This window comes from Furipterus horrens, unplaced genomic scaffold (genome assembly GCF_987537825.1).
Source record: "Furipterus horrens unplaced genomic scaffold, mFurHor1.1.pri manual_scaffold_4, whole genome shotgun sequence".
In the NCBI taxonomy this organism is placed as follows: Eukaryota; Metazoa; Chordata; class Mammalia; order Chiroptera; family Furipteridae; genus Furipterus; species Furipterus horrens.
This window is the reverse complement of record NW_028327174.1, coordinates 51115925-51139035: the sequence shown is the minus strand read 5'-3', so window position 1 is coordinate 51139035 and position 23111 is coordinate 51115925. Positions and strand designations below refer to the sequence as shown.

Sequence of the window (23111 nt, the reverse complement as noted above, 5' to 3'; positions counted from 1 at the left end):
TTTTTGATCATTGCCAGTTTGACAGCTGAGAAATGGTATCTCAGTGTACTTTCAATGTGCACCCCTTTTATAATTGGTGAGATTAAACATCTTTACAGAGTATTTAAGGGCCATTTAATGTTTGTAAGTGAAATGAACACTCGTGTCACTTGACCATTTCTTCACTGGGTTTCCGAGTTATTTTCCCTTAATTTTTAAGAGTCCTTAATATGTAAGGGATAGTAGCTCTTTATCTCTGATATATGTCAGAAATAGTTTTCTTTCAGTTTGTCATTTGTCTTTTGACATTGTTTTTGGTGGTTTATTGCCATTCAAACTTTTTTTTGGGGGGGGTGGAGATCACAAGTCAGCAATCTAACTTTATACCTGAAGGAACTCAAAAAAGAACAAAGTAAAACCAAAGCAGACTTCTGGCCAAGATGGAGGTCTAGACTGACACACTCTGTCTCCCTCCACAACTAAGAAGGAATACATCTACCGCAAAACCAGAAATAACCAGAAGTTCCAGAAAATAAAACTACATGGAAGTCCAATGTATGAAGTTATAAAGAAGCAGTGCTCATCTGGATGGGTAGGAGGGTTCGTGAAGCCAGGGAGGAGAGGTCAAGCTGTGCTGTCCGCAGCAGCAGCAGCGATGGCAGCAGCAGAGCGGTAAGCACAGACAACAGTATTTAAGGGAGGCGAGAAGCGCCTGGGGAGCACCCCTGGCTGCAGACTAGACCCATCAGCTCGCAATTCCAACGCCGGGGAAGGCAGACCCCCATTGCCTCAGACTATGAAGGCCAGAGGGGGTGGGGACAGAGGAGGAGGCTCCCGGTCTCTCAGAGGCGAGTAAATGGCAAGAATCCATCTTGGACCCCCATCACCATACAAAACGCCACAGCGTGGGGAGAAGGGTCGCCTGGTAGTGACAAGTGCATGGGGCTCCGCCCCCTATAGCATAGGAGGAGTCATAAGCCCAGGAAGCAAAGGTAAACACAAAACTGTTCAGGATGGCACAGATCATGATAGAGATCCCAATCATGCAGCTGACCAGACAGCAAATATATGATCTAACAGATCAGCAGATAGGAAATCTTTCTGAGGCACAGTTCAGAGATTTCGTTATAAAAATGCTTATAGATCTGACAGCAGATCTTAAACAAGACGGGCAGGAATGAAGACTAGTCCTGCTGAAATTAATAAAACACATACAAAACTAGTGGTGAGGGAAAGAAAACCAGGGATCAAATCAACAAATCAGAACATAGGGAAGGAACAAACAGTCAACCAGTACAGAAAGAGGAAATGAGAAGTGAGGAAAATGAGGAGAGGCTCAGAAACCTAGGGGACAGCTATAAGCGGGCCAACATCTGAATCATAGGGTTGTCAGAAGGTGAAGAAGAACTAGAAATTGAAAAATTATGTGAAAAAATAATGAAACAGAACTTCCCTAAATTGGGGAAGGAAATAGACTTACAGGTCCAGGAAGCACAGAGAGTTCCAAAAAAACTGGACCCAAGGAGAACCACACCAAGACACATTATAATCAAAATGTCAAAAATTAAGGATAAAGAGAGAATCTTAAAAGCAGCAAGAGAGAAGAAGAGAATTACATACAAAGGGGTTCCAATAAGACTATCAGCTGATTTCTCAAAAGAAACTCTGCAGGCAAGAAGGGACTGGCAAGAAATATTCAAAGTAGTGAAAAGTAAAAACCTACAACCACTATTACTCTATGCAGCAAAGCTGTCATTCAGAATAGAAGGGCAGAGAAAGTGCTTCCAGGACAAAGTAAAGCTGAAGGAGTTCATCAGCTCCAAACCACTGTTATATGAGATGTTAAAGGGACTTGTTTAGGAGAAAGAGGATCAAAACTATGAATATCAAAATGAAAACTATATCACAACAACCAACAACAGAAGCTACGGGATAGAAACAAAGGCAAACTAAGTAGGCAACAAGAGTGGGAAAAGAACTATAGGTATGGGGAACATAGAAGGGGGAGGTCAGCTGGGAGGGGGAAAGGAGGGAGATGGTACAGGAATTAAGAAGCATAGTGGGAGGGAGTGGAGTAGACAGGAAGATGCTGAGAAGAACTATATGCACAACCAATGGGCATGGACTAAGGGGGGGGGCAACTAGGGGGACGGGGTTACTGGGTGGAGGGGAACAAAGGGAAAAGAAATTGGGACAACTGTAACAGCATAATCAATAAAGCATATTAAAAAAAAGAAAGAGAGAGAGGCAGAGGAAGGGAATAGAACAAGAAACATCAGTTTGTTGCCTCTTGTATGCATCCCAACGAAGGACTGAACCTGCAACCTTAAGCATGTACCCTGACTGGGAATCAAACCCATGACCTTTCAGTTTACTGGACAACACTCCAACCATCTGAGCCACACTAGCCAGGGCTATTCATTTCTTATGGTTCCATTAGTTTTTCTTACTAATCTCTCTTCCTCTGATCCATCTTCCAAATGATTGCAATATACAGCTGAGGAGAATTTTATTGCTGTACACACGGAGGAGACTGCATATTCTCTTTATTATGAATTGCTTCCAACATGGAAATATGTATAGAGGATAATAAACAAAGAGCAAATCTTAGTATTTTGTCCACATTTTATTTTTTAGTTCAATTATTTACTCTGAGATAATTATACATTCATACGAAGTTTTAAGAAATAGTACAGCCTTGGCTGGTGTGGCTCAGTGGATTGAGCACCGGCCTGAGAACCAAAAGGTTGCCAATTCAGTTCTGGATCAGAACATATGCCTGGGCTATGGGCCAGGTTTCCAGGTGGGGGTGTGTGAGAGGCAACCAACAGAGATGTTTTTCTCCCTCTTTCTTCTTCCCTTCCTTTCTCTCTAAAAATAAATAAATAAATTCTTAAGTTAAAAAAAGAAAAGAAAACAAAACAAAACCAAAGTAAGCAAAAAGAAGAAATAAACAGAGAATTTTAAAAATAAGGGGAAAAATCAATAAAAATAAGATTTGGGTTTCTTTGAAAAGATCAACAAAATTGACAAAACTTTAGCTAGATTTACCAAAAAAAATGAGGAAAGACTCAAATGACTAAAATCAGAAATGAAAGAAAACATTACCACTGATGCCGCGGAAATGAAAAAGACTGTAAGAGATTACTATGAACAATTATATACCACTAACTGGATAACCTTAAAGAAATGGATAAATTCTACAAAAGATACAGTCTACCAAGATTGAATCATGAAATAGAAAATTTGAACAGACCTATAACTAGTAAGGAAATTGAATGTTAAGTATCCTTAGGTTTAAAAAAAGGCTCTTGCAAATAAATTAGAAATAAACAACCCATTTTTTTTTTAAAGGCTTAGGGAATGAATGGGTAGTTTATAGAAAAAGCATGAGCCCTGGCTGGTGTGGCTCAGTGGATCAAGTGCCAGCCTGTGAACCAAAGGATCACTGGTTCAATTCCCGGTCAGGGCACATGCCCGGGTTGCGAGCTAGGTCCCCAGTTGAGGGCATGCAAGAGGCAACCACACATTGATGTTTCTCTCCCTCTTTTGCCTTCCCTTCCTCTCTAAAAGTAAGTAAATAAAATATTTAAAAATAAAATAAAATAAAAAGCACGAAAGAATAGCAAACATATCCCCAAATGTCCAATCTCATTAGTAATAAAAGAAATAAGATTTCTACTAACAGGGCAGGAGAGTGTCCATTTCCTCATATCTATAAATAACAGTGGACCCCTTTTGCTCCCTATCTTTCCTAAAGAGATAAGTGGAAAATGTTACTTTATAGTTTTATAGTAGCTGCTCTGTCCTTGGCTTGCTTTTATGAAGTGTTAAGACATGGTATATAAGTGGCACAGCTGGGCTTTAAGGGCTGGGGGCAGAACAGACACCAAGCACCCATACCTGTTAGGACACCAGAGAGACAAACAGAGAGACAGATATACGAGGTCTGTCCAGAAGGTATCCAGCCATGTAATATAAAAAAAATAGATATTTATCGAAGAATATACAAGATGCAAGAAACACTGTACACAGGACAGTGACGCCTGAGTCCCCTTCAGAGTAGACACCTTGGGACCTCACACAGTTCTCCCAAAAGCCATCAGATTCCCCATCGTATTTTCCTGAATCTCTTCAACAGTCTGAAATCTCTTCCCTTTCAAAGGTGATTTTAACATTTGGAAAAGCCAGAAGTCACAGGGCACCAAATCTGGGCTGTAGTCAGGCTGAATCACCCGGGTGATTTGGTGTTTCACCAAAAAACCTAGCATGAGACATGATGCATGAGCAGGCAGCTATCATGATGAAGCTTCCAATCACCAGTTGTCCATAGCTGTGACTTGAATTATCTGATTTGTTGCTCTACTTGCTCAATTGTTCTGAATGCAACAATCACACATACACACGCTCACTCAATGGAGTCTACCGCCCCCACTGGCTACTACAATGAAGTCATCATTGTTTTCGCATGCATACTTCAGCCGACTCTTCTTGGCTGCCAGGTTACATGATATGGCGCAAACCATTCTGGTTATATTAACCATGGCTGGACTTTTTCTGGACAGACCTTGTATAGGGACAGACTGAAAGGCAGGTACGTGGGTAGGTTAGGTCATTAAATAGAAAAGTATAGTTCAAGGACTTACCTGCAAGCCAAAAAATCCATGCAATTTTCACAAATTTCTGAGGTACCAACCACTTTAACATTTTAAATTAAGGCAGAGGCACCAAGTTCTGTAACATTAGGATAGCATATTAATTTTGGCACTACTCTGTGTGCTGGTGGGGAGGGGCAGTGAAATTTTAATGTAGCATTTCATCACATTCCCCTGTTTTTACAAATTGTGTTTTTTAGCCTGGACTATCTACTCAGCAGATGGCTATTCATCCTTTAAAGTGGCTCAGACTTTACCACCTCCAGGACGCTTGTACTTGATGGTATCCAGTGCCTGGGTCCTTCCCTGGTCATCGCTCTATTTGCTTCTGTAACTTGTATAAAGGATTCCTTTGTTTTCATCTGGCTTCTCTGGCATCTAAACTGTGCTCAGCTCATGGAAGTCTACAATAAATGCCTGTTGAGCTCAATTTACCTTCCTTGGAATTAGAACGTATATTAAAATAGAAATAAAATGGCCTTGGTGTACCAGTGGGCAGCCACCAGGTCAGAGACCATATTTGGACAGAGACAGCAAAGTTCTCAATTAGGATGACAAGGGGTTTACTGCTGCATTTAGCTCCCAGCATTAAGTCAGAAGAATCCACAGAGTAAGAATCAGTAAGAACAACAACTGATTTAAGGCTTTAAATCACTTATCCACAGCTATCACTTTAAAAACTATCTTTTGTCATTTTAAAAAATTTTTATGTTACATGTATCTTGTATTTTACCACAAAAAAAAAAAACTGAAAAAAATACACATATTGGAAAAAGATCAAAATACATATAATGCTGAAATGAAAATTTTCCCTAGACACATAACTTCCCAGAAATAATCCTACCTCAATAGTTTGGTACGTATTTTCCAAGTTTCTGTATCTGTGTACATACTAATATAGAAATTATTATTAATATTCACAAAATTGAATCATACTTTATAATACATAGTATCTTGCATTTATTACTTAAAATACATTTTGTACATTTTTAAAAGATTTTATTTACTTTTAGAGAGAGGGGAAGGGAAGGAGAAAGAGAGGGAGAGAAATATCAATGTGAGAGAACTACATAGCTCTGTTGCCTCTGACATGCCCCTAACTGGGACCTGGCCCACAACCCAGGCATATGCCTTGACTGGGAATCGAACCAGCAACCTTTCAGTTTGCAGGCTGGCACTCAATCCACTGAGCCACACCAGCCAGGGCTATTTTGTACATTTCTCTATATCTGCACAAACAGACCAATCTCATTTTTTTCTGAGCCTTCACAGAATTTTAAAATCAGCTTTTACAGAATCCCATTCTGTGGACATAATATAACTTATTTATCATTGTATTATTACAAACAATACTACAACAAACACACACACTTATATATTTGTGCATATATGTAGGTGTTTAAAAGAAATTCCTGGAAGTGGGACTTCTGGGTCAAAGAGTATAAATATTTAAAGTTTAGAAGATGTTGCCAAACTATTGCACTATCACTTTTAAGACCACAATACCAACTTATTTTTGGCTCTGAAATATTCTCTACTACATTTATATTTATCACACTATTTTAGTGTCCCTGAGGTTTACTTAGTTGAATTAAGATTTCCATATTTAATTGAATCTTTCATGCCATTTTATATAAAACATCTCCTGATTTCAGATATGTTAAATATGAAAAACATCCTTTTTGTATTAAGACGAAATATGGTTCTTAGCTGCCTTGGAAAACAAATGATTAACTGCTTATACTCACAAAAAGCACTTCCTCAACAAAAGAACAACAGCAAATCAAATGCTCACACTTAATTAAATTATACCTTTCCAAAATTATATTTTTATATAAGAGGAAACATATGATAGCAAACTTGCTAAAACGAGAGTTATTCACATTAAACAAGGTTTATAAGACCTATTTGAATAATTACTAATTAAAGAGCATTTTCTTCTCTACCACAAGAATTCAAAGCATCAGACCACAGAACAAATCAAAGCACCCAATTATTTTCTAAAATGATAAACCCTGGCCCATATACCCATGTGGAAAGAAGATGTTCACAGTTACTGCATTAGCAAAGCCTCTTATTGATAAGAACAGGTTGCTCTCTCTTAACTGGATTTGTCTCATTCACCAGTACACAATTCATCTTGATCTTTGATAAAGAAATCGCTTCCGAAGTTCAGTCCCCAGACACAGCTACCTTTGGATGTCTCTGCCAGAAGCACTTAAGAGCTGGGTATCATTTTCCAGCACTAATGTTTGAGCTGAATAAAGTGATACAAATAGTCCTTTAAAGTCCTTTTTTTTGCTTTTGTTATTTGTAGTGGCTAATTACTCAAAAGTTAACATTAAAGGAGTTGTCAGAATGACAGTCAGGCCCTGGCCAGGTAGCTCAGTTTGTTAGAGCTCCCGATAAACCAAGGTTGTGGGTTTGATCTCTGGTCAGGGCACATATAAGAACCAACCAATGAATGCATAAATAAGTGGAATAACAAATGGATATTTCTCTCTCTCTCTCTCTCTTTCTCAAAAATAAAATTAAAAAATGACCATCAGATCACTTGTCATCTCAGGCATTAACTGTGCATTTTCTACACTTGTGACCATAACATGTGTGTAGAAAGATGCACCATACCTTGATTTGCATAAAAAAGAAGTACCGAATAAGTATGTCTGAAATGTCAGACCCTCTTGGCTAAGCAGAGAGAGAAGAATCAGGTCAGATGACCTATACTCTGAATAAATATAATCTCTTTACAATGAGTGAAACATGAAACTAAGCCTATTTAGGTATTATTATGATTGGCTGAAATGTTGTAGGTGTTAATAAGCCTCCACCAAATAAGAGAATTTTCCAGTCCTTCTTTCATCCCTCAAGGCATAGATCTCTCTCCTTCTCTCCCCTAAGCTCCAAGGGCCCTTCTGTTCCTGTAACTTGTTTCCTGAAGTCCATTTCTTCTACACCTCTGTGACCTTCTAAATAAACTTTCTCTTATAATTTGGAAACAGAGAGAAGAAAGGTGGAGGCGATTTTCCATTTGAACTCACTGACATCAATGTTAAATCCTTTTTGTGTACCCGTCACTTTATTCTGAATTCTTGTGATGTTCACTAAACATATCCCATGTTCTTAAGCTAATTTTGCATGTGACTTGTAAATGTAACCCTTCCTATGAATAGAGTAGCAAAGAGGTAATGTTCAACTCACATCAAATTCTATAATTTAATTTGCTCTGTTTTTGCTACTACGGTTGGTTTCTTCTTATTCACGTACACCATAATTCTCAGAATGTACTGAGCTTTCCTTTGCTACATAATTGAAAAATGTGATTGTCACCAAAATCCATGCTTGCATACTTCTTTCCTATTCCCCTTCACGACAGCATGGCAGTCCTCTCATAACTTTCAGTATCTTCAGGGTTTTTAAATAATCCTTTCTTCTATACTTTATTTCCTCTTGGCCTGCATCATATCTACCCTAAAAAAAAGTCCCTGTGACACAAATATTCAAAACCTGACTATTAAACCCTCTTTAATACCCCTGCACCTAATCAAGACACTGAACAGTCTGCTAACCAGTTTCTGATTCACAAACTACACTTTTTGATATTTGGGGTATAGCTGACAAAAATTGGTATAAAAGGACAGGGGCTAGAGATCACAGTTGGGTTTTACTAGGTGAAGGTCAAAATTTCACACTACTGAATGAGCTCTCTAAAGCCTTTTACTATTTGTGATCAGCTTGGATGTAGGATGTAGAGAATCATCTTCTGACTCTTTACTAATCCTTTTATTGTATGTTGTAAAAAAAAAAAATAACACGCAGAAAAACAAACAAACAAACACTCCTAGAAGGCCAAGATGACCATCACAGAGGCTAAAGCCCTCTGGGTGCTGCTGCTGAAGCTGGGCCCCAGCCTCCAAAGGCAACACTGGTACCTGGGAAACTGGGCTTGAACCTTGGCAACAAACCGGAGCTCCTGCTATGCTTTTCTACATCCAGCCTTACCTACTACAAATCCATTCTTAACCAATAACTACTTTTATTCCTTCCTGTCTCCAAATTATCCATTTAGTGCAAAGATATAGATATAGATATAGATATAGATATAGATATAGATATAGATATAGATATAGGTAATTGTGTGCCAGGCATTGGGACACAGTAGTGGCAGCTGGGATGAGCTGTTAGAACAATACAAATCTGATTATGTACTACTCTGCTGAAAATCCTTCAGTGCTGTTCAACGTTCCTCACCACTCTGTCCTTGGTCATCTTGCTAGCCTCATCTACCACCTCCTTCTGGGCCCTGCATTCTAGGTTCCAGCCATAATGAACTGTTTTCAAGTCCACTATCTGATGCTATTTCCCTTTTACCTGGCCAACTCTTGTCTTTCTGCCATGACTCGGTTTAGATGTCTTATTCTCTGAGAAAGCCTCCCCTGACCTCAAGACCAGGTTAGGTACAAAGGAAAATTCTGGTGTGGCATGCAACCTCTGTTTTTTTAATTGAACACTTCTCTATCCTTCCAGTGTGTGAAAATATATCTAATGAAATCAGCTTACATAATGGCTGCTGCAGCTCTGCATCCATGTCCTTTACCTCGTGTTCTCTGAAGCAGTTTCTGAGAGGATGTACCATGCACCCTGTTTTACAATTCAAGAAAAGGTTAAGGTAACCTTGGCTGGCACAAATGAGTCAAAAATCTAGGGGAAGTAAAACTGCATTCCAGTTCATCTTCGGGCACAATAAGTGTGCTGCAGAGATGGTGACGGGCAGCAGACGGCACAGGACGCACTCATGCACCCATGCCCTCCTCAGGGTCTCTGCTGTGTCTCTCTGCTCATCAGTCCCAGACACAGTGCAGCAGGACTGTGTGTCCACGGCCAGCCACAGAGTGTTGCCTTTTCCCTTCCCTGGGTACTTTTTGGGTCAGAAGAAATAAGATTTAAGAGTTTACTAATCTGATGTTGCATTGTGAGTCTTTGTTCCAAAACTCCCTCGTTACGAGACTAATTAATAGCTCTGGCAAACACAGAAGGTCCTTCCTCTCCCAACAGAGTCCACTGAGCTCTCCCTCCATAGCACTCTATGTGTCCCAGGTCCTCTGCTTTTTTATTTATTCACACTGCCTTTGCACTTCTCTGGCTCCCCCGTGTCCCTGAGCACAGAAGCGTCTTATCTGCTGCTGTGCCCTCAGTAAATATTGAGTATCTACTACACATGGCACATAATAGGCACTCAATAAATGATGAATGTATCAATACAGACCTGTAGGTGCTTCCAGGAAACAAAACAAACCAAACATTAGAAGCTCTCAGGATACATAATTCATATTAGGTCAGCAAAAACTATTTTGCTGATAATTTCCAGTTCCTTCTCACCTGATCGATATCGTTCATCCCTGGCTCCTCCAGATCGAGTTCGGTGGTACTTGGAAGGAGCGGAAGTTTGAGCTGCAGATGGAGCAGGTGTCTGGTTTCTATGTTCTTTCTGTGCTGCTGAATCTGTTTCTAAAAAAAGGAAGTTTGGAAGATGATTATCCGATAACAATAATAGCTAACATTTTCTGAGCACATCATTCCCACAGCACTGACGTAGGCATTATTACCCCATCTATAGCAAAGAGTTAAAGAGTTGCAATATATATATAGAAAAAATATCATCTTAGAGCCATAAACTGTGAACAGTTGATAGAAGAGAAACAGCAAAAAGATCTAAATAAAGTGAACGAGCCACTCTAAAGACTCCAAGAACTGGTGGGGTAGGGGGTGTAGGCAGGTATATGAACCCTAATCCTGAAAGTGGTACAAAGTATAAGTTAGGGAGCTGTAGGCCCCCAGCGAATATAAACATATCATTTAAGCAAAAGTAGGGTGCTTACTATGGAAACATAGATTCAAGTCATATCTATTAGGCCCTCTTCGAACTGGAGCCACCCCTGAAACTTGTCCTTTCCAGTCCCTGGTCTGTCCCCATACTCTGCCTTCCCAACATTTACTGTCTTATAAAGAATATGGGGAAAGGAGGCATGCTCTCTCCGGAGCACGCCCACGCCCTTCTCTCAGGCATGTATTTAAAAAAAACAAAACTCTGGGAACCCCCCTGGGACTTGTAACCAGAGGACAGCAAAACCCCTGAACCTGTGTCCTGGCCCTTTTTGTCCGACTTTTCAGTGAGCCAACAGCAGCCCCACATTGGCTCATTTCTTTCCTATAACATTTCTAGAGAACCAAAGCAGCCCCACCTAGGCTCTCCTGTTGCTTCTTCTACCCTAGGCCCTTCCTTATTTCACTCCCCAGCTTTAATAAATGTCTTGTCTCTCTCCCCCTCTCCCTATAGAGTAAGAGAGAGAGAGAGAGAGAGAGAGAGAGAGAGAGAGAAAGAAATAAGCAGGTAAAATAACTGGAAGAAAACCCCCCTAAGTTTTGATATTTTACTGCCTTTTTTCAAATAGTATTAGCTCCTAAGTCATAATTTCTTTTAGTATAGTAAGAATATTTAACATGACCTATATCCTTTTAACAAATTTTTAAGTGCACAATACAGTACTGTTAAGTATATGCAAGTGTTGCACAGCAGATCTCTAGCACTCATTTATCTTGCATAACTAAAACTTTTGACCCGTTAGAGTAGCAACTCCCCATTTCCTCCTCCCTCCAGCCCCTGGTAATCACCATTCTACTCTGCTTCTACCAGTACGTACAGCCATTTTAGATTCCTCATATAAGTGGAACCATACAGTATTTGTTCTTCCATGACTGGCGTATTTCACTCAGCATCATATCCTCCAGGTTCAACCATTTTGTCACACACTGCAAGATTTCCTTTTTTTTTTTTAAGAAAGAGGGGAAGGGAGGGAGAAAGAGAGGGAGAGAAACATCAATGTGTGGCTGCCTCTTGTGCGCCCCCAACTGGGGACTTGGCCTGCAACTCAGGCATGAGTTGGGAATCGAACCAGTGACTCTTTGGTTTGTAGGCTGGCACTCGTCCACTCAGCCACATTAACCAGGGCAGGATTTCCTTCTGTTTTAAGGTGTATTTTAAGTTTCTTTAATAGCACTTAGTTATGCTCTGCAAGGCAGCTTACACCTAGCAAATTAAGTGTCCACTATAGTAAGATGTCACCCCTCCAGTAACTGCATTGCTTTAGACCACAGGTGAGAATCAGCTTGCACAGTGGTCCAGGGAACATAAGCAATAGGCCCACATACCTCAGTAGAAGCTTGAGGGTAATTAATATAGTACTACAGGAACTGGGACTCATAATATTATATCATTAAAATAAAATAATGAGCGTGCCCAAGAGGTCAAGTGTAAGAGCTCTAGTTGAAAGTGACAGCTGAGCCCAGCCTTCCATCTGCTTCTGCCAAGGCACCAGATATGTGAGTGAAGCCATCTTGGAACTTCCAGACGAACTCATACACACCAGGTGAAAAGCACTTAGTGACTCCAACGAACACAATGTGGAGCACCAAAATCACGCAACTGAGTCCTGACCAAATTCCTGGCCCACAAAATCGTAAGACATAATTAAAGGATTTTTATTTTTTAAGGTTATATTATCTTTAATACATTGTTTTGAAGAAGGCAAAAGAGCATATTTTAGGATGATCTCCACAAAAGTTTTTATGTATCTAGAAATGTTTATTTTTGATGATTCCTGATAGCTGAGATTTTTATTATAAAATATATTAATGAAGCAGAATATGTTTTAACACTAGAGATTTTGAAAGGTAATGTCTGGGACTGCAAACACGTTTTCAATCAATCTAAATTCCCTTGATAATCTATTTCACAGAAGAGCTATACTAAAATCTTAATATTTTCATACCATTTCATTTGTTAGTTTTATTACTCTAGAAGAGGAGTCAACAAAGTATAGCTGTTTTTATAAATAGTTTTATCAGAACACAGCCCCGCTCATCTGTTTACACATTGCCTATAGATGTTTTGACACTGTAGAGGCAACGTTGATTAGTTGCAACAGAGACTGTATGGTCCTTGAAGTCTAAAATACCTACTATTTGGCTCCTTACAGAAAGAGCTTGCCATCCCCAGCCTATAATAATAAAAGCTAACATTTAAGTGTTTGCTTTGTGCTAGGCGCTGTGCATATAGAAGCAAATATGAAAGTTTTCACATTTTATTCCTCACAACAACCTTATAAAGTCAGCACTATCACTATCAGCTTATTACAGAAAAAGAAACAGAGACATGTATTATTTTATCCAAAGTCACAGAGCTAAGATTCAAATGCAGGTCTGTCAAAACCCCTCTGGTTCTCAACCAGGAAAGGTTATTATAAAAAAGATTGTGAAAACTCCCCCAACACTCTTAAGAGAAAAGCAATCAGAATTAATAATTTAGTTTGGGAGTATCTAAATGCTTCAGGATATACAGTCAGCAGCTAGACAATCATTTCTTCCCTCCTTCCCTCTCCCTCCCCCGACCCCTCTCCCTCCCTCTTCCTCTCCTCCTCTCTCCCTCTCCCCTTCTCTTTTTCTCTCTTTCTTTCTTTCTTTCTTTTCTTTCTTATTACTTGCCTTCATGTGAAAGATTTGTGAAAGGCCAATAGCTTTCAGCTATTCATTAGAGAAATTATTTAAAACATTCCAATTGCAGTTGGGGGAGGTAGAAGAGGGTATGTGGGGGACAAATGGCGATAGAAGGAGACTTTAGTTGGGGTAGTGGATACATAAAAATTTAAATAGAGAACAAGAAAATAGAAAGGGGCTATATTTATGTATATGGTCAGATGATATACACAGGAAGGAAATCAAATTAGCACACATGAGCTACTTTGCTTGCAAATATGCACAGAGAGAATGGTTTGACTTAGCATTAAGTTTAAAACACTAGCTTTGTATTACTTTGCGGGGGACATACTGAATGTATAACTAAATTACCTATCACTGATTATTTTTTAAATTAACTAAGCAGATTTGCTAGGATGGATCAAACCACCCTGCTAGGAAATATGGTACTTCTAAATTAGGTATTAGTAATCCAAAGGACAAAAGGAATGGATATAGATTTGTATTTCACAAAGGATGGATGCAAATGGTTCATATATTTTTTACCATTGCTCTCACTTAGGCTTCTCTACTTTGTATTTTTCAATGTAATTAATTAGGGGAAAGAAGATAATGTTGGCTAAAGAATTGGCTACAAAATTAAAACTGAAACAAAGAAATGATAGGGGGGGTGACAGGGGAACTAGGAATTGACACATTTGTTTGAGGAAGAATTATAGAGAGTTGAACATTTCCATTCAGATTATCTAGAGGTTGTCAGAGATCAAACCCCAAGGAAAAGTAACATAAATACAGACATCTGATGGGAATTGACAGTCAAAATCAGATGATACTTAGCCAAGAGATTCACTAAACTGGTTAAAGAAAAATTAACCCACCCCACTCCCCGCCCCCAACACAACAACACTATTCACCAAGCAACATGAGAATGATGCTCTGCAACGTTCATCTCAGTTCCCTTAGAGATTCAGTCATCCTTGCACACCAGGTCTCTTTGGGGTCTAAACTCATGACAAACATTTCCTTGTAGCTTGCCAGAAATGAAAACGAAAAGGTCAAACTGCAGTTTCAGTAAATGACTGACAAGTTTGTTCAGTGACCATTCCTCAGGTGTCCAAATCATAATGGCACAAAAACACAGATTTCTGACACAATAATCTTGATTCAGTGTGATACACCTACTTCAAGTTCAAGAAAGCCTATCTAAAAGAGAAGTTAAGAAAAAAGAGTAAAATGAATTCCTCGGAACTGAATCACTTTAAGTATAACAAAGGAAGTTAATACTGAAACCTTATGATCTTTTTGAATGTGAATAATCACTCTTCAATTTATACGTGAATTTTATAAACTTTTATTCCCACGTAATATTAGAGTTTACTTTTTAGAACATGATTTACAAATATATTTTATCTGCATTGAAAAAACTGGAAGCAAATCCTGTAAAAATATTAATAACAATTAGATCAAGGTGATGAAATTTAGAAAGGCATATATTTTTCCATAGGCTTTACTGGGTTTCTACAATTTAGAAAAGTTCTTCATTTGGATTATAAAAATAATATATGTTCATTTTAGAACATCAAAGTAATAGTCAAGAGTAAAGAAAAAAATAATATTGGATTTTCTTAATGAGAAGGTCATATCACATAGAGCAGATTCTTACCAAATAAATTAAAATAATATTCAGTTTTCAGCTTCCTAAATAAATTACGACACTACAAGCAGGATTTTTCTGTCTTCTAAAATCAATTGTTTTCTTATTCTTACCCCAAAAGCAACTGGCAAATGAATGCATATTTGGAGGTAAGAGGGAAAAAACTGTCCTGGCTGGATTAAAATCATTTTTAGAGGTTTACTCCCACCTTAGCTTACTTGCTAGGGCAACAGTTTGTCATGGAAGCCGGTAGAAAACAATGTACCTCAGGTCTCATCAAAGAGAGAAGGGAGGGGTCTGGGACACAGGAGCACAGCAGGGTGTTATTTAACAGCATGGCCAGCATCAGCTAGACAGGCGAGATGCTGCTTAAAGATGAATCATTCCCTGGCCAGGGTTTCACACGCCAACCAGATCTCAGAAATTACCTGGGGCCCAAAATTAGAGATTTCTTTATTTAGAGTAAGATGTGTACAATTTCACTACCATAGTAAGATGCCAAAAGCAAAGACAGCATGTATTGACATAGTGAGATATCATATGCCATGAAAAAAATGAAAAATATGTTGACTACGAAGACTCATGAAAAGGTCTAAACAAAATGAAGTTAACTCATAAAAGAACACAAAATATTATGTATATAATATGGTTACAACTGTGTATATTAAAAGTATGGGGTGGGCAAAAGTGGGTACAGCTGTTCATATGGAAATAGAATAATAAAGAATAATAAAGAATATACTCTTTCATGTACTCACAACTGTAAACCAACTTTTGTCCATCCTTGTATTTATATACAATTATAAGGATCAGATGGAACAAAAAGTTCCTAAGTAGCTGAAATAAGGTAATGAGAGGTAACTCTGGGGTTCTTTAATCATTTTATTGTTTTGTTTACAGAAAATTATATATAAAATCAAAGTAATTTTAAAAGGCACCAAATACAGATAAATGCTGGAATGAGAACTGCAAACTTCTTAAATCAAGCATTCTTCAAAACTGCTAAATTCTAGTGGGAAACACACTTGAGATCCAAAGAAAAGATTACTTACTGATTATCACACAGTGCCAGCTTCAGCCTGAAGGTTCCTGATCTTTCAGTCTGCTATGCAGAATATCCACTAGGGGTCACCATTATGTTTAAGTAGTGATGATGTTACAAGGTTTATTAACAGTAAGTTTAAGGAAAATCTCAAATTTAAATTTCTCCTACAACACAAAGCCTTCTTTCTCTGTGATCAACATGTACATAATTTATGTAGAAAGAGACATTAGTCTTCTATGATTCTACTGTTTGAATACAATCATAATGGTAACCTAAAAAAAGAAGCTGCTATTCAGTAGTATAAAACTATGCAAATTCTCCATTCAAGACGGAAAAAAGCCAACCTCAGCTTCTCAGCTTCCAACTCTGTTGATGACTTAACAGATAATCTCACCTGTAAGAGTAATACAGTGAAGCAGGATATACTCTGAGAACCAAGGACATGCTCCCTGGTCTTGGTGCTTGGGTCCAGTGAAGAAATATGTTAATTGATCACCAATTCACATATATCTTTTATATTGTGATATATGCAGAGAAGAAAAAAGAACAAGGCTCTCTGAGGCCACATAATGGGGAATTTAATTTGTATTAGAGTTTCAGGGAAAATCTTCTAAAAGGAGACATTGAGGTAGGCTTTAGCTAGGCAGAGAGAGGTAAAAGCTGCCTCATAAAAAAGCATGGAATTCGCAGAAGTCCAGTGAGGAAGAAAAACCTTGACAAGCCCAGTATTGCTTTTGAAGGCACTTAAACAGGAAATGACAGAATAACAAAGATAATACATTTCTATGGCTCTTCTAACTTTTCATGACCCCACCTCCTTTGATCTTCACAATAACACTATCTGACAGATACCAGTAAGGAAGCAGGACACCCACCACAGATTAAATCTGTTTTCCTATAGTGAGAATGTGTCAATAATCACCTCCAATCATTAGAAAGAGCCTCCAGTTCACTTCCAGCCCAAGAAGGGAGGATGAGGGTGCCCCGAATCACTCAGGGAATCTCCCATGGGGGCTAGAGGACCCGAGTCACTGAGGAGAACATGTCTCAGAAGGGGGGGCGATTAACATCGCTGTCTAGAGGAAAGAGTGAGAGTGCTTGCTTTTGGAGTCTGGAAAAGGGGCCACCCGCCTGATTCCTAGGGATGGATTCAGGGAGAGAGGAATGTTGGGGGTGTCAGCATCTGAACAGATCCTGACCCAGAGCTTCCTGGACCACTTAGTATCAGGAAAAGGGCTGTGCATAGGGCCAAAAGAGCACAATCCCAAGAGCTCTGCTCTGAGAGTCCAAGAGGGTACCTTGGCCAAGCCGAGTCGAGTGGGCTCCTCCATCACAGTGGCTAATGTGGGAAGCAGGCTTGTCAGTGAGTCAGCATTACTGGTTACAGGTAAGGAACAGCACCCCATGAGGCAGTGAGAAGCAGCAGCAGACAGTGGGGCTCCTCCCTTTTGGGTGTGGAAGCTGTACTGCCCATCATTCCTTCTGCACTGTCCATATCCCAGGCAGTTCTGGACAATGCAGGAGGAAAGAGAAGCCCCAAGGGGAAGACAGGAGACCTCCTTCTGATAAGACATATTTATAATGTGGTATGTCTTATCCTTAAAAGGGCATTAGATAAAGGTCTGGGGTTAAAATAATGTGGAAACCTGGGCCAAGGAACATGTAAAAGGTGACATCCTATTCTGAAGCAGAAGACAAACAACTAAATGAAGTAAAAGATAGTAGAACAAAGTCAAAGGAAGAAAATCAAACATATGAAGGTCACAATCTCAAATACACCAAGACAGAACAGAATGTTTAGACCAAAGCCATAAAAACCAGAAGCTGCAGTAATGTTCTAAAGCAAAAGATGTGGGCCCTTGCTCAGACCGGTGTGGCTCGGCTGGGCATCGGTCTGCTAAGCAAAAGGTCTCCAGTTCAATTCCTGGTCAGGATGCCTGGGGTGCGTGTTTGGTCCCTAGTAGGACACGTATGAACCGACTGATGTTTCTCTCTTACATAGATGTTTCTCTCCCTCTCTCCCTCCCTGCCTCTCTCTCTAAAAATCAATAAGCATGTCCCTGGTTAGCATTTAAAAAAATAAAAGAGCACTTATATTTATCCCCACTCCTTCCCCAAATGCCACCAGAATGATAATGAAGGTCCGCAGCAGGACAAGAAAACAACTGGTTCAGATAGATGCGGGGAAAGAGCACCAAGCGTTGTCCTTAGAAAAACAAGAAATGGAGCTGAGAGATTAACTGCAAAAAAGGAAGGAAATGTAATCCTAGTAAATAAACCAAGTGACTTAGCTGTGAACAATATTTACATAATCATATTAATAAACACTGAATGCTCACTTAAGACCAAAAAAAGTAATATATTGAACATTCAGCCCAGGATGAGTCTGGGATGGGAGATGTGAAGGATAGGGGACAAAGGAAAAAGGTGTGGTGTCTATGTGGTTGAGGCAGAAATATGTAAAAGTGAAAAACTCTAATATTTTTAAATAAGAAATGAATAAATCATGTCTCAAGCTGAAGAAAGCCAAGAAAAGTGGTAAATGTTACTTAGAAACAGAATAAATGCCAGAAGAAACAGAAGAGTTGAAAGAAGGTATCTCCAGGAAAAAAAAGGACACTGTTTATTTTTGTTATAAACTTCCTGGTACCATTTTATTATTTAAAATAATTACATTGCCCTGGCTGGTGTGGCTCAGTGGGTTGAACACTGGCCTGTGAATTGAAAGGTTGCTGGTTCAATTCCTGGTCAGGGTATATTATATGCCTGGATTGCGGGCCAGGTCCCCCAACCCAGATTGGGGATGTGTAAGAGGGAACCAACAGATCTTTCTCTCTCTCTTTCTCCCACCCTCCCCCTCCCCCTAAAAATTTTAAAAAATCTTAAAGAAATAAAATAAATGCACTAATTTCATTTAAAAATAAAAATTAAAGAGAAATGTTAAATCTCAGATGAGAGTGAACATACTGTGCACAGTCTGAGTTTTAGTAGATCTGATTTAAAAGATTAATTGAGGGTGAAAACAAGCTGCCAGGACCAATCATTCTCCAAGCTGTAATCTGCCTCTTTCATTACCTGACACTTTAATCTTCACAGACGTTTACTAAAAGATACTGGAAATTCTGAATATTCTTTCTGTTCAGTTCCACAAACATTTACAAAGCATCTACTATATGCTAGATACTAATGCTAGAAACTGGGGGACATGAAGAAGAAGAAGAAAAAATAAAAAATAAAATAAAATAATAATAACAACAATAACAACAATAAAATTTTTAAATGTTCTCGACTTTAAAGACTTTAAGAGTCTATTAAGGCTAGTTGGAATTACCAATTATTTACTTGTATCCAAAGTAGTATCTTAAAGATTAGACCACAGAATCAGCCCAGGGCAGTTGCTTCCCTTACACAAAACCTTCCATTTCCTGAAACTCCAAGAGTAGCCAAGAATGATTAATTTACAGAAGAGTTAGAGTATTTGTGGTTTGAAAATGTAATTCTTTGGGCCATGCCAAAAGAGAGTTAATTTTTGGCTCCTTCTCCCTGCAAGTATGCTAATTGAGGCATGTGGGAAGCTTTATAATCCAGTCCAACTACTGAAAAATGTGCTATGGGCCCTTCTTTTCAAAGAACATATGGCTCAGAATGAAGAAATGTGAAACTGCCATACTTTTTATTTTCTGCCATGCCTCTCATAGTGAGAGAATCTTGAGGCCCTGATATTAACCTTTATAAAGTTATAAATTTTTCATCCAGCATGAGCCTTAAAAATCATATAAAATTTGGGTTCTGTTTAACTAAAGAAACAACAATCAGTTCTTAATTAGGAGGTTTAAGGGATTTTTGGTGATAATTCTGACACAGCATATTTTTGTCATACAGTGACTTTAGAATCTAATCCCTGTGATACATTATGCTTATTATTAACAAAAATTGTCCTTATTCAACTTCCACTAATTTCTAAGTATTTTCTTCAATCTGGTGTTCTCTTCCATAGTTCCCCATTCTCTCTGTTATTCTTAATTTTTTCCGACATTCTATTTTAAAGATGTATGTAACATTTGAGAAATCTAAAATATACATAAATATACAACCCAAGATAATTCAACTTCAAGTCAATTTCATAAAGAAAATCATTCACTAAGTCTTTAGATAATATAAACTTTTAAATAAGCATGTGCACATAATTGTTCTACAAACATAGTGCTGCAGGCAGTATTAATTTTTTATTTCAAACGAAATTAGTGGGAGATGTTACTTTTATATACCACACTCAAGTAGCCACATCACAATGAAGCTATCTTGCAACCAGAATGAATGAACTCTAACAAGGGAGTGGAAAGAGTTTGGAAGAGACTGACTCCCTCTAGGAGTAAGGAATAGGAAACATCTACCAAATGTAGTAAAATGACTTTCACTTAATTTAATTCTATCTCAGACATTAATATAAATTCAGTAAATCCAAAGTTTTCATTCCAATGCCACTGAAAAAATCAAACTAAATACCTTCTTCTAAATCTACAAAAATATATGGAATAAATAGGCCAACAGTTAATCACTTTTTTTCTACAGAACCTATGGAATATAGATTATCCACCAGCCCTACAACTGATCCCTTTTGGGGAAAGACAGGAATAGATTCAAGAATAAAGGTGGACAAAAAAAGTAATGAACACGGATTGAGAGAATTTACCACTAAGAAACAGTCACTAAAATACTATAGGATGGACGTTAGAAGAAGAAAACTGAACAGAGAAGAAGAGCTGAGACATACAAATGAAGAGTGAAAAAGAAACAATATTAGCTACTGTTAACCTCATAAAGCAATAGTAATAATAATTGATAATTGAGGGAGTATGTAAACAAGGTGGTACTAAAATATAAGATGGGCAGTGATGGTAGTCAACATAAAGGAATTTTTAAAGCCTTTGTGCTCTTTGGGAGAAGAATTAAGATGTCTGATAACTATAGACAGTTTAGATTTTTTTAAAGCTTTAAAATAGAAACAGGACAAAAACAGTTACTTATGATAAAAGGAACAACACACAAAAATGACATAATTCTTAATTTGTATGTAGCTAGTAGCACAGTTTTAAAATCTATAAAGCAGCCCTGGCTGGTGTGGCTCAATGGACTGTGTGCCGGCCTGTGAACCAAAAGGTCGTCAGTTTGATTCCCAGGCAGGGCACACGCCTGGGTTGTGAGCCAGGTCCCCAGTTTGGGGCAAGTGAGACGCAACTGATTGATGTTTCTCCTTCACATCAGTGTTTCTCTCCCTCACTTTCTCCTTCTCCCTCTCTTCCCCTTGCTCTGAAAATAAATAAATAAATAAATAAATAAATAAATAAATAAATAAATAAATAAAATGTATAAAGCAAAACTTGACAGAGCTACAGGGAAAACTAACCCACAGTCATGGTACAGATTTTTTCAACATACTTCTATTACAATTGATATATCAAACAGTCAAAAAGTTAGTAACACTAGAAAAGACCTGAACAACACAATTAACTAGTTTGAATTAATGAACCAGAACTATCCACTCAACAAATAAAACACAAATAGATGAGTTATAGAAAGTTACCAAATACTAGGCATGTCTTAACAAATAACAAAGACTTGATTTTGTACAGGCATGCTCTCTGACCATGGAGAAATTAGGAAACATTTACCTTAGGAAGGAAGACATAAAATCTAAGCATCCAACTCAGGAATTTTTTTTTTTTTAAGTACACAACAGAGTTAGAATACAAGAAAGGAAATATATATAGTAGCTGAAAATGATAAATGAGGATACAAGAAAACAATATAAACAAAGCAATAGCTTTAAAAATAGAAAGAAAACAGTATAAATAACAAACAATACACTTATAAAAACTTATACAAAGTAGACAATTTCATAGAAAAATTAAAACTTACCAAATCTGGCTCATAAAGAAACAGAAACTGATAGAACTTAGTAATAGATAAGCTATGGGAATGAAGGAAATGCTGAGGATGACTTTTAGGTCTCTAACTTGTTGCCCTTATGGATGTGAGCTCTATTTATTCAGAAGGAGGAACCTAGAAGAGAAGGATTGGAGCAGGTTGGATCTGCTTTCAGCTGTTTTTCTGTTTGTTTGTTTTTGTTTTGTATGTACATATACATGTGGGGATGGTGCTAGTGGTAGGGGTGTTGTGCATAAGTCATAAATTTAATTGTTATGTTTGGATATGTTGAAATAGAGATTCCTTTAAGATATATATATATTTAACATCTCCATATCTAGAGATATTAAGTATGCAGTTGAATCTGTGGAACAAGAGCTCAGGAGAGATCTGGGCTGAAGATACATATGGGAGTTACCTGTATTTAAATGATAATTAAAGCCAAAGGTATGACTGAAATACTCTAGGCAGATAAAGCACTGGTTTTCAAAGCATTGTCCCTCAACCAGGAACCTAGGCACTACCTGAGAACTTGACAGAAATGCAAATTGTTGGGACCACCTTGGACCTACTGAATCAGAAGCCCTGAGAATGGGGTTCTATAATCTGTGTATTAACAAGCCCCCCAGTGATTGTGAGGTAGGCTAAAATTTGAGAACCACTGACACAGAGTGAGATGTCAGGAGGACTTGAGGCTTTGCCTTGAGAGTTTCAACATTTAACAGAGCAGGATGAGCCTGCCAGGATGACTAGGGACAACAGGAAAAGGGGAGTAAGAAAACGAGGAAAGTGTTTCAAAAGAAGTGTTTCAAGAGGTAGACTGGCAAAGACTACTGAGATATCACTTACCGTAGAGACCCCGAAGGGGCTAGAATGGGCTGAGAAAGGAGCAGGAGTTGAGAAAACAGAGATAGTAAGTACAGGCAGTTCTTCAACAGGAGATAGGGTAAAGTGAAAGAGGTTGAAAAGGGAGGATTTTTTTAAAAAAACAGAACAGTAACAAGCATGATGAACTGCTAAGGGGAAAAATCTGGTTGAGAGGCAGACAGTGACTATAGAAGAGATGAGGAAGTGGCAGTGATGGCAGATAGAGGGGGCAAGGCAGCCATCTGCCTCAGCAGGAGGAGCCTTTTATTACTGAGTGTTTAGAAATGCTGTACATGGTGACAATAAAAAGTAGGCCGATTTTTTGTTGATTTTATTATTGCTTTGTAAATTCCTACAGATCCTGCACCCCTTATTGCCAGGGTGGCCCATTGCCACTGTCCTATCCTTGGTGTTACTGGATGATAGTATAAAGTTTCTGAAAAGGGAGCAG

The 23111-nt window shown here is 38.3% G+C and overlaps 1 protein-coding gene across 1 annotated transcript in view; it reads right to left on the bottom strand.

The window, feature by feature from the left end:
• The window catches only part of DIP2B (DIP2 acetate--CoA ligase B (putative)), a 223562-nt gene that overhangs the window by 90858 nt on the left and 109593 nt on the right, over window positions 1–23111 (bottom strand). Inside the window, exon 3 of the mRNA XM_090273151.1 lies at window positions 10014–10142. Coding sequence (XP_090129277.1) covers window positions 10014–10142 — 129 coding nt within the window. The remainder of the gene's footprint in view (window positions 1–10013; window positions 10143–23111) is intronic.